This window comes from Saccoglossus kowalevskii, chromosome 8 (assembly GCF_978046115.1).
Source record: "Saccoglossus kowalevskii chromosome 8, keSacKowa6.1, whole genome shotgun sequence".
In the NCBI taxonomy this organism is placed as follows: Eukaryota; Metazoa; Hemichordata; class Enteropneusta; family Harrimaniidae; genus Saccoglossus; species Saccoglossus kowalevskii.
In genome coordinates, this window is record NC_140648.1 from 36,401,526 (window position 1) to 36,418,803 (window position 17,278).

Consider the following 17,278-nt stretch of genomic DNA (forward strand, 5'->3'; position numbering starts at 1 on the left):
ACTATCATAACGACAGCTTTTCATACTCACAGGTATTCTATCTCCTATTCAGAATTGTACATTACATTACATTAGACTGTACTTCAAATTCAACTATATATCTGATTTCCGTGCCTGACAATTCCGTTAAAATGTTAAGGAACGGCAGCACCAGTAACAATTTACTAGACATCTTAAACTCCAGTGAGTATATATGGGACTACAGCTACGAATACCCGGAGATAGCGATGTCAGCAGACTGGCAAACAGTTTTAACGACTGCATTCACTTTCACAATGGTGTTGTCAATCACTGGTAATGCCTTAGTCATGGTTGTTCTTCTTTGTGGCAAATCCGGGAGAGGAGATTTGAATATATTTATTGTAAACTTGGCTGTGGCTGATCTATCGATGGCTGTACTGTCCATGCCGTTCACATTCACCACATTGATGTATGGACATTGGATATTTGGTGCAGCAATGTGCCCAGTAATGCTGTTCGCACAACAGGTAACTATACTGTATTTATTTATTTATACTGTGTTTAAACCGTTTAACGTACATACTTAAAAGGCAATATCATTATTCTGCAAAATAATGCAACAAAGTAATTAACAGTTACCCATTACTACGCCAATACTATTATTAAACTACTTGTTGAAAAGAGGTGGTGCATAAACACATTTTTAGACTGCACTACTGACATTTTTTCCTTGATATACTACTCTTTCAAAGATACGTAGATGTAAATATATTTATAGTCGTTATTCTACTGGATTATATGTTGTTTAGGCTGAAAGACTATAATTGTCAAACCGTCACAATGTATATATACATATAATGTGCATCTTAAAAATTGCGCTTAAACGAACTTATGTTTGAGCAAATATATGGGCGACGGACACTGCGTAATTGGCATGTCAGCACTGTCTACATCGTTGGTTTTCACAGACAAAGATCGATATTATGAATGCCAGTTATTTTGAATATAAATAATTGCCATGCATAGATACAGAATTGTATCATTGTTATAAGGTAAAAAATTTATTCTTTCTGTATTTGGTGACTCATCAAATACGAAAAATATTTTTACCGTGTGTCTTTAACTGTTTATTTGATTATTTCTCTACGCATGTAAACTCGACTTACGGTATGAGCCGGGGGAGTCAGAAGTATAGCTTTTCAAAAAAGCCTCTAAACACGCACTTGTTTCCAAGTGCATAAACCTGAAATGAATACCCTATATACATACTAAAATCATATTGTTTTCAAGTTGAGGTAACATGAATTCATGAGATTTCTTTTTTTTACACTGTATTACTATTTTCTAAGTTACATTCGGTACAAGTGTTTTATTTTTCCTTCAGCTTGCGTATGATATTTTATTCAGAGAAGCCCCTGGGATGTTGTGAGTCAATGCTGTATTTTAAGACTACTGTCGACAATTCTGTAGACGTTGTGTATTTGGTATTCTACGCTAGCGGCTTTTCACCAACGACTGAGAATGCGCAATGCAGGAGATTGAATAGGGAAAACTACCTCATTTCTTTAGAAGGTTATGTCATATATGTGTATCCACACTCACTCAGAAATTCTATAAATCAAGCAGATACATACAGACCGGAATCGACGAATGAACAGGTATTTTGTAAGACAACCACTAAACGCTACCAAATAAGTTTATGAAACGTTATACTGATCCATGGTCAACATGAAGTATAGAAGTAGCAATTTTTTTTGTTTTAAGATTTTAATTATTTAGGTTTCGCGAACCCACCGAATGAACATGAGCTGAAAATGAAATAAAATTTTTATTTCAACGTAATTTCTCGCGCCCGCCGACTTTTAAATGCAAAAAATTGGTAAAAAAAATAGTTTTATCTTCATTTTTTCCGCCCGCCGCCTAACAATTCTAAGTTGCATTTTCATGGGAGTATCATGATCAAAGTACCGAAGTCTCGCGCAGATCTATATTTTATGCGCGTTGGTTGAAAGTGAATCTCGGGTATTGACCTCTCTGTGTGCTGCTTGAGACTACTAGGCGAACAAGGCGGTGGCGTGGTTTGTGGTGACACGCCGTGAAACTCTGTCGTCAAAACCGAGAAACCCCTCATTAATGCTGAAAATTGTGCCCCAATTAGCGACATTGCCAACCAGGTTATACATGGAATAAAATTTTATTTCATTTCTTCTCTCCTGACAATGATCTCACTTACAATTCTTTGAGAATCACACAAATCTAATGGGGAAAAAATAATCGATTTTATTTTTTTCCGCCCTCCTCAAACAAATTTACTTATAAAAACTCGAGAAACAAGGAATACAAAAAATCTGGCTTTACTCTACTTTTACTCTTATGGGTTTTTTTCCAGGTGTCGGTTTGTGTCAGTATTTACACTCTTACTGTGATTGGCATAAACAGATATTTCGCTGTAATGTATCCACTGAAAATAGGATGGACAAAGAATCGTAACCGAATTTTTGTACTGTCGGTGTGGGTAGTTTCTGTTATTTTGAGCATTGTACCACCCATCGTTGGCTACACCAAAGAAGAGCACTGGGATGGGAATACGATTTTCCTTTGCGCAGAATGGTGGTCCAATGAAACATCATCAGCTATTTATGAGTTATTCGTCATGTGTATTACCTATTTCATACCACTGGTACTGTTATCATATACCTACATTAGTATTGGTCGTAGGCTTTGGGGAAGACGGATACCAGGAAATGCCGATCACAATAGAGATCGGACGCAGAAGAGAGCTAAACGCCAGGTGTGTATGCTGTTCCATTACATATGGAACGTATTTATTGTAAAACAGTGTGTGTGTGCAACGTACGTGCTTTTAGTAATTACATAAATTTATAAATGTCAGATATTAACATGCTGAATGAAGTATGATGTTTTTCATATATTGATTATGTCGAATAAAATAAGTCAATAAGTTTCTTTTGAAAAATGTATCCATTAATGATATTAATTTATTTTTAGACATATTTGAAAATCTTGTCATAATAGCTCAACAGAGGCATCAAAGATGACCTACATTTGTTTTAAAAAAATAGAAATAATTAGTATAAATATTCGTTTGTATATTTTACTGTTCTATAGGATTGTTACATTTGTTTCACAACACAAGCCCAATGATTGATTTTTACGCTAGTGATAAGGTATGAAAGTTACCCATTTCAGTAAATTGTTGAGGCCACGTTTTCAGCAGAGTTGTTTTCATTTGATTGATTGATTGATTGATTGATTGATTGATTGATTGATTGATTGATTGATTGATTGATTGATTGATTGATTGATTGAAATGACTATGATTTTATATCATGAGCACTGCCTGAAAAAAACCTTGGGCATCAACGTATCGGAATTAGCAACAGTTAACTATGTGTCTTTAGTATACTAAAATGCATCTATATTTTGGACACATTCCATCCGAACTCATCTATATAGGTGTTTTTATAAACTTGAGGGACTTGAAGCGCTGCATCGAACGAATTGAAGGCCTTTGAGAGAAGCCTCCAAATGAATAACATTAGATGTTCGTTGATGGGCAGGTTTCTGCATGACAGACTCCGCCTTCTAACAGCCGCTATCTCACCTCAGAAGCAGGCACTCAATGTAATCCATTATACGAGGAGACGAACGTATTCGAGTCAAGACAGATTTTCTTGGCGAGACATATCAAACCTGTATCTCTGAAGCGGTTAAGCTATGTACGTACATTCAAATAGATTCAAAGATGAAATCTCCGAATAACTAGTTCCGTCTAACAGATTGCAATTATTCTCCCAAGTTGCTCGCATCTTTTCTTTTAATATTTTGTCAGAAGATAAGGGCAGGATTTTTTTTTTCTGTATGCAAGCGTAAAACTCGATGGGATAGCCCTTTCAGTCCGGAGTTAGGAATTTAGCTTGCATGCGTTGGTTGGTTGTTTGGTTTGTTAAAATAAAAATGTATCTCCTCTTACAAATTTAGGATACAACACTTCAGACATAGCCCATTCTACTCAGATTGAGTGTGGGCACAAAGATACTATTTGTAAAATCGGAAAACGAATCCTGACCACCGTTTCCATGACAACAGCCAACAACTTATTTTTTGAATACCTTCACGCCAAATGTATCACACCCTACATTTCTATGATTAAAAAGCACAGACGTAGGTCATTCTACTGAGCTTGAGTGTGGGCAACAATTTACTGTCTTTTATGTCTATTTTCATCACCGAGAAAATTTACTCCAACGTTGGGGTAACTTTTCACCAGCAAATGCTTTTAACTCCTGTGTAATTTTGTTATGCTTGGCTAATTTTGTTCATACTTGACAGGCAGATCGTACCTCACTAATTGGAAAAACAATCCTGGCCCACAGGCAACAGCCAAAAACTCTTTTTTGAAAATTTTCGCCCCAAATTTATTACCTCCTACCAGTCTTGTAATAGCAGTGTTCAAATGATCATGCCTTTTATTTTTCTCTACGTTGCACACTGGTAAGAGATCACCGGCACGAACTGTATCAACATAATCTCAACGCAACTTTGAATGAAATGTAAATGCTGCCTTCAATCTAGAAAATACTAAAGCAAAACGGTTGGAAATAATACATTTAACGGCAGAATACGTCCTAGCAATAAAATAAAGTGACTTCTAAAGACTGAATGTTTTTTGCGAACTTCGTATACGGCGCCCGGTTTTAGTTATAAACCGATGCTAGCTTCACGTTCATGTCCCACCATGGCAACAGCCGAAAACATAATGCTTGTTTGTTTGTTGAGCGGAGTGGATCACCAACCAGCCTACCGGCTTGTTTTCATTGGCAAAATCGTTCAGCAACATTTTTGGCATGTTATGTGTACATCATATGAAATACTACATTTGAGAGAACTTGAAAATCGGTATTACCACACCCCATATGCAAATGCGGTCTGAGAGCAAACAAAGTAGTCCCTTTAGGAGTACCGTTTTTCGAAACATATCAAAAATAAACAATATTTAGAAGTGCGATAATTTTCCCTTGGGGTACATGAATATACTTGCCGAGGGGAATGAAATTTGAACAACAGTAATGGTACTTTAGGCGGTCAATTATTTTGACTAAAATTAATTTGCATATCACCCTTGCAATAATGTTTCGGTATTTTCATGGTCGATATGCAAATGAACATGGCATTTCCATTGGCTACCGAACTATTTTTATTTTGTAAACGCATTTTCGTCTGCTATTTTTGTGCGGTTCAAATTGTTCAGCAACATTTTTGGCATGTACATCACATGGAATACTGCGATTGGGAGAACTTAATGTTGGCCACCTGGAAACCGAGTTATATAAACCCCGATGGCCTCTCATAAGATCCGCCCGCAGTAAAATTAGCGATTGCCATGGAGACGCAACCATCAACATCAAAGTATCAGAAGGTTTCAGCTGGCGACGTTGCGACGTTACCCAGTTCCAAATAAAGATAACCAGCGCCAAATGAACAATATTTTAACCGGTAATCAAGATTCATTCAATCCACGGCTAACAAGCAACATCACAAGCGAAGTTGTAGCGTGCAGCTCAGCGACGACCGCTGACGATGTAAGTCATCCCGTCAGTGGAGTACCGCTGTAGCACGGCATGTTTGCCTTCACCATTGTATTCAAACGAATTACGTGGTGTGCAGTTCTCCTTCAAACCAGGGATTCGATCAATAGGGGTGTTTCGGTAAAACACATAGAATATCTTGCAAATTCACATATACGGAATCCTTCCGCGACTTGTATTTGGAAATACGGGTCTAGTAGTTTATCCATCTATAATTGGCAATTTTTCACTGAATGTATGAAGACAAGTAAGCGTGAAATAAAATGAGACCACAAATAAAACAAATCACAAACATTGTGTGTGTTATGCAGTGATTTAAACTTTAAGGACGATGGCTATCTTGTTTTATCTTGAGTTGTTATCACCGTGTCACTTGATTACAGGTATACAGGATTTCAGGTAGAAGACACAGTCTGCAATATTCTTTTCGAACAACATTATCGGGTTTTGTTCGGTACATTAAAGCCTAGTCCAATTCAGAGTTATATCTTTCTATTGATTTGCACGCTGTGAGAATTCTCTTGTATATTACCAAGTCATTTTTATGGAATAACTTCAATACTGACGTCATGTTTCTTTTATCTCAATGACTTTTACGGATGACTTCCCGAAAAGCCCCGTCTCTTGGGTTCTGAAATAACACACTCTAATGAATCCATTCCTTCAATTTAGTTTCAAACTGGATTCGTTATAATAATTCGCGCGGCGTTGCACGATGCGCCACAAAGTCAATCAGAATCTGGTCGATACGCCTGCGTACACAAGGAGACTTGGTCATGGTGACGTTTTGATTGGTCAGCGGCAGCTTTATGTTTATGAACTGATAATTTTGTGAAAGGCAATTCTGAAAACACTGAACAATACATTGAAATACATAGTGAATGATTGATGCGTGCATGGCATTGTATTGTCATGAATTTGTTTCCATTTGTACTTCGTGTGATTGGCTATATGCGAGTTGAATATTTGGAGGCTACGCCTTAAGCTCTTAAACTTCCATGTAATTGGCTAAAGTTTGGAGAAGTGAATAAAGCTAGTCGTAGTCTGTCGTGGCGAGGTCTCCACGAGGGGGAATTCTCCGGCGAGACGGAGCCTTGGCGGGCTTTCCACAGGGCGACTGAGACGAGAAGTTGACATGAATTCTATCTCTGTGTTTGTCTTTGTTCAGTCGAAAAGGTTGCGAACGTAACGATCACTGGTACGTGACGTAAGGTTTAATAATAACACGATAAATAACCCCTCATAGTATTGTAGAAAGCACAATAAAAATCTATTTGTTCACAATTTTATTCAGGTCATAAAGATGTTACTTGTAGTTCTGATGATGTTTGCGTTTTGTTGGCTTCCTCTTCACATATTCAATATTGTACAACGAGTAAATCCTCATCTACTACAGCAAGATACAACCAGGATGGTTAATGCTGGAGTACTATGGCTAGCGATGTCTAACAGTTGTGTAAACCCTGTCATTTATAGCTTTTTGAATGACAATTTCAAGGTAGGTATATGAAAGTATATATCGTAATCGGAGAAAAAAAGTAAAGCCTATTAAAGTATTCAGTTGTTTTAAAAATACATCAATGACTATAAGTCAATATATGACTATAAGTTTTTTTAAGCAATAATTGTGTATGATGGTACATCTTGGTAAACACGGAATGTATGCAAAAAAGATGTTTAGCGTTGAATTGCAATGCTTATGAACTTTAGGTATACCTACACAAAAAGCGAACACATATCCCTAGTGATCATGAAGTTATTTATAACTGATATAGTGAAATAATAACATTAACGCTCATCATAAACTAAAAGGGCATGCAGAATATTCTATACATTTGTATTCTAGTCTTGTTCAATATTATACCCTATGAAAATATGCGAGCTGTAAAAAAAGTCATAATCAGGCTGTTTAATTTAATTATCTTTGTAGAAGAAAAAAATCGCACGACAGTGGCTGCGTTTCAATGCTAATAGCAATCCACTTGACATTTGTTAGCATTAAGAGCGTTAACACCCGTCACAGTCTTGGTGTAGCGCCTGTTCGAATACAGACAATGTGTTTTACACGCGGTGTATACGTCACTGTGAGGATTTAACAGCTATATCTACAATTTCTCAGGCAAAACATTTTATTGTTACATATTGTACATTCTAAGAAAAGTCACTCATATAATAAATAATCGAACATAATTATTTCTAAATGACTTACGCTCAGAATAAATATATTTCAGCTTTCAAACGCCGTTAAGTTTTGCTTTTATCAAGAATGATATGAAAATTCTACCAATCCAAGAATAAAACTGCAACACATATAGAATACATGTATCCAAATGTAACAGTTTGTTGTGTGGTACATTCACGTAATATTGTAGTATTACATTACAATTCATGTACACAAGTCAGGGGCTATGACAACCATGCGTACATTTTGATATGATCATTATTTTGATTTTGTATACAGAGAAACCTGGTTATGCTGTGTGGGTGTTCTCGCAACTGTCCAAACACAGCCAATTTAGGAAGATCAAAGGGACAATCACTGGCAACAACAACAATTATTCTGAAAGGAAAAAGCACAACTTATAGTGAACCTTCGATAGAACAACTCAGCATGGAGGAGTCGGTGTAATTAACTAGCAGCGAAATGCACAAAATGACACACATTGACATTAGCGATGAGTTGAGTTGTTGTTAATCATTAAATCGAGACAACGACTTTAAATTACTTTTGATCTGGAAAATCTTGAGTAACTTTTGAAACAACTCTCAGGTAACCCAATGTGTTGAGCATAAATTTGATTGAACTACTAAATGCGATAGTGATGACGAGGTAAACTAACTTGCATTGAAGGGTTGCTCAAGGTTTCCAATAAATGTTCATTATGTTGAAGGTAACAATGTTCTCTGTGATTCAGGGAAATCCATTGTCGTTTTGAATAGATTTTGCATTGGTTAGATTTCTTGATTTTGAGTAAATGTGATTCGTTAGAGGTTTAAATACATTTCTCTAAACAAAAACATGACCGCTAATCACTACACGTGTTCATAACGGTGTATTCAACAGAAACATTGCATTTGGCGAAACAATATTAAGACCAACTTTCATGGAAAGGCCGACTTAAACTATACTAACATACGTGAAATTCCAAAAAGTGGAGTAGTTATTTTTCACCCCAGAATTAGAAATTCGCATTCCTGAGACGATTGTTGTGTGGGCGGTAATTATAATTACACTTGGATAATAGCAGGAAGTGTTGTGAGGGCAACCTACGGGTCTGAGACCAATCAAAATAGATTATGGACGATTGTTTAGATCTAGTTGGTATTTGGCGGATTTACCTTGGCAAGATATAATCCGTTTTTAAGTATGATTAGATTATATTCTTCTCTAAGTTTATCCCCTGTGATCTCTCTGATTATTCAGCTATTTCACTTAATCCTTGTTTTGTTTTGGATGCGGATTCACCTAGGGGGCCTTCATAGTAGAAATGTAATACTGCTTTGTTAACGAGTGCAATTTATTGTGAATTAACTTGTAAACGGAATAAAAATTGTACTTTGGGCTAGTTGTTAAGACTATCCTAAACACTGAAATAAGACTACCCATATATGAGCAACGTGTTTAAATTTTGAATTGAATTGTCTCATATTGGGTTTGTGTTTTACCCTCGAATTTAGCTGTTTTCACTAGCTCTTCTATACAATGGTTTGCTTATTTTCACATATTTATAAGGATTTGTTTCATGATATAATATACTATAATGTTTAAGTGACTTTAAGATGATACTTTGGCTGTGTTTTTTCTACTACAGTATTATCCGAACTATAGTGCGATATGTTGATTTATGTACTACATAATGCATAATAGTGATGCATTGGAATGAAATGATACAACAATACATCCCAATTTTCGTGTATATTGTTCGATTGTTCTCTACATATGTTATTTCTACTTAACATGAATACTTATAGGTATATATATATATATATATATATATATATATATATATATATATAATATATAATTAATATTAATTTTAATATTACATTATAATTTTGATTTTATGGTCACATAATTTTACTACGTGTGTATCATTAAAATTAATGAGAATTAGCTCCAATGGTTGTCAAATACACTTATATATAAACTATAAACAAAAGACATGTTAACAAAGAATGGAACTCTAAACAAACAGAAAGATCGATAAATGTGTAGACGATACTCACACCTTCATAATATTTATACATTGTTTGAATTAGCTTCACATTCATGTTGTTATTACTAATTATACTTTTAATCTTATTATTTCCCGTTTTATATTGTAAATCGAAATGCTTACTTTATCATTTATTGATAAAAATTCTCATCACATCTTAACGTGGTGCTCGTATCATTGTCAAAGAAATATATCAATCCACCACAAACTAGAATCATATTATATATGGGTGTATCATATTATCATGTAAGTAATTATTGTATCATATTCTATGGCTATTTATATATAGGAATAATAAATCAACAATTAAATATTTATGTTTATCATTTATTTTATACTGTACTTTATTATCTACATTTGTTGGCACTTCTCTTATAACTAGGTAAGAACACTTATAAAATCATTATAACCATATCTATCACAATATCTGTAGTATCACGTTGTAAAAACTTAATATAACACAATATAACTATTTAGGTATACATGCTCATTTTTGAAAGAGGCGACTTCAATTTAAAAAATATTTTATCATCTGAGCACCACCATATGTTACAAAGATATATTTCCATGTCTTCGTATGGAAACCAATAAACATTAATTTCGATGGATCCCACTTACTTTTCTCTGGTATGATATACATATAACGTATATAATCTTAAGTTTGGGATTTAACCCAATGTGTTTTAATTGTATATCCTTTTTCATAGAAAATATATCTATTTAATTAATAAATTAGAATTATCATTAATTTGAAATGTTATTATAATCACGTCTGGTTAATGTCTTTGTGATTTACTACCAAACCATAAAAACATCAACATCAAATTATTTTCAGATTTATCTTAAGTAAATCTAATATTTGTATTGCAATCTACCCCAAATTCATCACATGAATTATTTAAATCGTATAATATGCACTGACGGCAACGAATGGTTGTATTTTCGCGGTGAATAACTGAATAACTCAATGTATGTCTTCATAACAACTTGCTGGCTAAAATTTATCTAAACTGTTTTATTACTTTCAGGCAATTACTTATTACTGTTTTTATTGAGAAATATATTCAACAATTTATCATCAATTGTTCTATGAATTATATAAATTATACATTTGTATTGAAATGCTGCTGTGATAATTCCATTTTAATAAATTCATCTATCCAATAATATCTATCAAATTTCTTGTCTGTTTTTCTGTATAGTAAGATATTTACATATTCAACAATTTAATGTTCTCGTGAATTACTCTGCAGTTCCCGTGAAATAATTTGTAAGGTGTTATTCAATTTCTAAATTGCATTTTTTTAGGTTGCCTACCATTCATGACATATATTTGAAATGTTTCAGTTCATGCATATTTTTATTAGACATCAATCACATTTAACAATAAAATGAAACTTTATCTTTAGCAAATGGTTGCATTTTCAGTATATCTACATGTCACTAATTATCAATAATATTCGTATTCATTTTCTATAAAGTAATCTGTTGAATTGCTTTATGCATTGTGCATGTGTGTTTTTTTCTATGTGTACTCTTTCTCTTATCCTGTTTGATTTGATACCATAGTGTGCTGCATTATAATTATAATAAAGATCGTTTAAATAATACATAAAAGCTGAGAATGTTGATGTTGGAATAAAAAGAACAGAATATTAAATATATTATAATAATTAAAGAAACATTGTGTAACACCACCAAAGTGTTCAAATATTAGCTTGTTTCGTTATAGCAAGCCTTAGAATCTAATGTTTTTTTACTATTCAGTCACTAAATTAAAACTAAGTGTTATGAGATATGCTGCTAAAGAATTTGTAAACATAAATATTCATAATAATCATGGTTAATATTTCAATACCATCGCCCAGAGTTTTAATTATATGTTAATAAACATAAACATACTAATCAACCCAATAAACAGTTTATCGTAATTTGGTGACATTGCTGATACTGTGGCGCAGGTATAGACAACTAATGGCACAAAACTGTTTACATTGTGTTAAATACAACGACAACAAACCCACATATTTACAAACGTTGTGAAAATTTTGTTATATCCATCGTTTGGTAATCAGTTAATTCCAAGCAGTCATTATTTGACGTTATCGTATTATAGGGTAAATGAAATATATCTAAAAATATCACCTTTCGAGGTTATACAAAAAATAATAATATTGTCAGGCAAATGATAAACCATTATATTCATTACAGGCTAACGCACATTCACATAACATATTGGAACTCGTTCAGATTGTGTCGCGCCTCGCCACTCCATTACTATGTATTGTATTTACATTAATATGTATCGTACATTCTCACATAACTGTGTATTGTACATTGGAACATGTATATTCTTTTCTGTTACATTACTAAGTATGGTATATGGTCACATTACTGTGTATTTTTGTCTATAACATTACTATTTATCGTATTTGGCTACAATACTATGTATTGTGCAAGGTCTCATTACTGTGCATTTACATTGTCACTTTACTATGTATTGATTTACGATACATTACTGTGTATTGCATATGGTTACATTACTGTGTATTGCATATGGTTACATTACTGTGTATTGCATATGGTTACATTACTGTGTATTGCATATGGTTATATTACTGTGTATTGCATATGGTTACATTACTGTGTATTGCATATGGTTACATTGCTGTATATTGTATATGGTTACATTACTGTGTATTGCATATGGTTACATTACTGTGTATTGCATATGGTTACATTACTGTGTATTGTATATGGTTACATTGCTGTGTATTGTATATGGTTACATTGCTGTGTATTGTATATGGTTACATTGCTGTGTATTGTATATGGTTACATTGCTGTGTATTGTATATGGTTACATTGATGTGTATTGTATATGGTTACATTGATGTGTATTGTATATGGTTACATTACTGTGTATTGTATATGGTTACATTGTTGTGTATTGTATATGGTTACATTGATGTGTATTGTATATGGTTACATTGCTGTGTATTGCATATGATTACATTTATGTGTATTGTGTATGGTTACGTTGATGTGTATTGTATATGGTTACCTTGTTGTGTATTGTATATGGTTACATTACTATGTATTGTATATGGTTACATTACTGTGTATTGTATATGGTTACATTGTTGTGTATTGTATATGGTTACATTGATGTGTATTGTACATGGTTACATTTATGTGTATTGTGTACAGTTACATTGATGTGTATTGTGTATGGTTACATTGATGTGTATTGTACATGGTTACATTGATGTGTATTGTGTACAGTTACATTGATGTGTATTGTATATGGTTACATTGCTGTGTATTGTATATGTTATATTGGTGTCTATTGTATATGGTTACATTGATGTGTATTGTATATGGTTACATTGCTGTGTATTGTATATGGTTACATTGATGTGTATTGTATATGGTAACATTGCATTCTCCGTCGCAGAGACTATGGGTCTTTTATCACTAAGCTAGGTAGTCGCCAGGGAACGTCCCACGAGTCTCTTAGTCTGGTTCCCTGCCCCATTTCAACGCTGAGGGCGGTTTTAGAAAAGGCCCTCAGCGGTGAAAACTTCGGCAGGGAACCAGACTAACGAGTCTCTGTCACAGGCTAATTTAAATATTAATGACCGGACCTACATTTTGCTTTGCCATGAGTGCGTTCGCGTCGCTCCGTGAGGGTGCCCCAAACGACGTGGCAGAAAGTAGATGTATTGGTCCGTTGCTATGCAAGCGAAAATCGTATAAAATTTATAAAATTTATTTTGAAATCACGCCCACTGGCATTTTATGTTTGAGAAAATTACCTAAACATGTTTGTACTTATCGATTTTCTAGTTCGCTATCTCTTTTCTAACATCGCCCAGTTGTGACGTCATATAGCAGGCGAACAAAAACTGGGCAGGCGCGAGGCGCCCGCGTCACCCCGAGGCAACGACGCGAAAGCACAGACGATTTGAACTGACGCTTCACATCTACGTCTCCTACCGCACGATCTACTTTTCATTATTTTAACATTTTGAAAAGATTTTAGCACTGAATGTAAAAATATCTGACATATTTATTTTAAATAACACACATTTTTTTCAACAGAAGCTTAGGATATCAGAAACAAATGAATTAAACAAACGCGGAATACCAACAATTTTGGTGTAAAATGTCGCCTATGGCAGAGTCTAGTTGCAGCTCTCTATGGCTCCCTAGGTCAAGAAGACTCTGCAAGGGAGAGTGGTAACATTGATGTGTATTGTATATGGTAACATTGATGTGTATTGTATATGGTTACATTACTGTGTATTGTATATGGTTACATTGATGTGTATTGTATATGGTTACATTGCTGTGTATTGTATATGGTTACATTGATGTGTATTGCATATGGTTACATTGATGTGTATTGTATATGGTAACATTGATGTGTATTGTATATGGTTACATTACTGTGTATTGTATATGGTTACATTGATGTGTATTGTATATGGTTACATTGATGTGTATTGTATATGGTAACATTGATGTGTATTGTATATGGTAACATTGATGTGTATTGTATATGGTTACATTACTGTGTATTGTATATGGTTACATTGATGTGTATTGTATATGGTTACATTGATGTGTATTGTATATGGTAACATTGATGTGTATTGTATATGGTTACATTACTGTGTATTGTATATGGTTACATTGATGTGTATTGTATATGGTTACATTGCTGTGTATTGTATATGGTTACATTGATGTGTATTGTATATGGTTACATTGATGTGTATTGTATATGGATACATTACTGTGTATTGTATATGGTTACATTGATGTGTATTGTACATGGTTACATTTATGTGTATTGTGTACAGTTACATTGATGTGTATTGTATATGGTTACATTGCTGTGTATTGTATATGGTTACATTGATGTGCATTGTATATGGTTACATTGCTGCGTATTGTATGTGGCCACGTTACTGTGTATTGTATATGGTTACACGACTGTGTATTGTATATGGTCACGTGACTGTGTATTGTATATGGTTACATGACTATTATATATAGTTACATTAATGTGTATTTTGTATGGTCACGTTACTGTGTATTGTATATGGTTACATTGCTATGTATTGTATATAGTTACGTTGATGTATATTGTATATGGTTGCATTGCTGCGTATGGTATATGGTCACGTTACTGTGTATTGTATATGGTTACATAACTGTGTATTGTACATGGTTACATTGATGTGTATTGCATATGGTTACCTTACTGTGTATTATATATGGTTACATGACTGTATATTGTATATGTTCACGTTACTGTGTATTGTATATGGTTACATAACTGTGTATTGTATATGGTTACATTGATGTGTATTGCATATGGTTACGTTACTGTGTATTGTATATGGTTACATGACTGTATATTGTATATGGTCACGTTACTGTGTATTGTATATGGTTACATTGCTGTGTATTGTATATGGTCACGTTACTGTGTATTGTATATGGTTACATGACTGTATTGTATATGGTTACATTGCTGTGTATTGTATATGGTCACGTTACTGTGTGTTGTATATGGTTTTATTACTATGTGTTGTGTATGGTCCATGTATTATGTGTTGTATTTAGTTACAACACTGTAGTTTATATTGTCACATTATTACTGTGTATTGAAAATTGTCACATTACTGTGTACTGTATTTGGTTAAAATACTGTGTATTGTGCATGATCTCATTACTGTGAATTGAACATTGTCACAATACTGTGTATTGTGCATGATCTCATTACTGTGTATTGTACATTGTCACATTACTGTGAACTGTAATTGATTACAATATTGTGTATTGTGCATGATCTCATTACTGTGTATTGTGCATGGTCTCATTACTGTGTATTGAACATTGTCACATTACTGTGTACTGCATTTGGTTACAATACTGTGTATTGTGCATGATCTCATTACTGTGTACTTTATTTGGTTACAATACTGTGTATTGTGCATGATCTCATTACTGTGTACTGTATTTCGTTACAATACTGTGTATTGTGCATGATCTCATTACTGTGTATTGTACATTTTCACATTACTGAGTATTGTACATGATCACATCATTGTGTGTTTTACATTGTTACATTAGTGTGTATTGTGCATTGTCACATTACTGTGTATTGTTTTCTGTTACGTTACTATGTATCGTATGTGATCACATTACTGTGTGTCGTACATGATCTCATTACTGTGTGTCGTACATGATCTCATTACTGTGTATTTTACATTGTCACGTTACTGTGTATTGTACATGGTCACATCATTGTATGTTTCACATTGTTACATCACTGGGTATCGTATATTGTCACATTACTGTGTACTGTATTTGGTTACAATACTGTGTATTGTGCATGATCTCATTACTGTGTATTGTACAATGTCACATTACTGAGTTTTGTACATGGTCACATCATTGTATGTTTCACATTGTTACATCACTGGGTATCGTATATTGTCACATCATTGTGTATTGTGCATTGTCACATTACTGAGTATTGTACATGGTCACATCATCGTATGTTTTACATTGTTACATTACTCTGTATTGAACATTGTCACATTACTGTGTACTGTGTTTGGTTACAATACAGTGTATTGTGCATGATCTCATTACTGTGTACAGTATTTGGTTACAATACTGTGTATTGTGCATGATCTCATTACTGTGTATTGTGCATTGTCACATTACTGAGTATTGTACATGGTCACATCATTGTATGTTTCACATTGTTACATCACTGGGTATCGTATATTGTCACATAATTGTGTATTGTGCATTGTCACATAATTGTGTATTGTTTTCTGTTACGTTACTATGTATCGTATGTGATCACATTACTGTGTGTCGTACATGATCTCATTACTGTGTGTCATACATGATCTCATTACTGTGTATTTTACATTGTCACGTTACTGTGTATTGTACATGGTCACATCATTGTATGTTTCACATTGTTACATCACTGGGTATCGTATATTGTCACATTACTGTGTACTGTATTTGGTTACAATACTGTGTATTGTGCATGATCTCATTACTGTGTATTGTACAATGTCACATTACTGAGTTTTGTACATGGTCACATCATTGTATGTTTCACATTGTTACATCACTGGGTATCGTATATTGTCACATCATTGTGTATTGTGCATTGTCACATTACTGAGTATTGTACATGGTCACATCATCGTATGTTTTACATTGTTACATTACTCTGTATTGAACATTGTCACATTACTGTGTACTGTGTTTGGTTACAATACTGTGTATTGTGCATGATCTCATTACTGTGTACAGTATTTGGTTACAATGTACGTTACTATGTATCGTATGTGATCACATTACTGTGTGTCGTACATGATCTCATTACTGTGTGTCATACATGATCTCATTACTGTGTATTGTGCATTGTCACATTACTGAGTATTGTAC

General features: G+C 33.9%; 1 protein-coding gene across 1 annotated transcript; it reads left to right on the plus strand.

Annotated features, from left to right (window-relative positions):
- Positions 1-131: 131 nt before the first annotated feature.
- Positions 132-8,199, plus strand: LOC100376535 (QRFP-like peptide receptor). Its single transcript, XM_002738742.1, has 4 exons — positions 132-488; positions 2,351-2,752; positions 6,865-7,068; positions 8,032-8,199. The coding sequence occupies exons 1-4, from the start codon at positions 132-134 to the stop codon at positions 8,197-8,199; spliced, it is 1,131 nt and encodes a 376-aa protein (XP_002738788.1).
- The last annotated feature ends 9,079 nt before the right edge of the window (positions 8,200-17,278 follow it).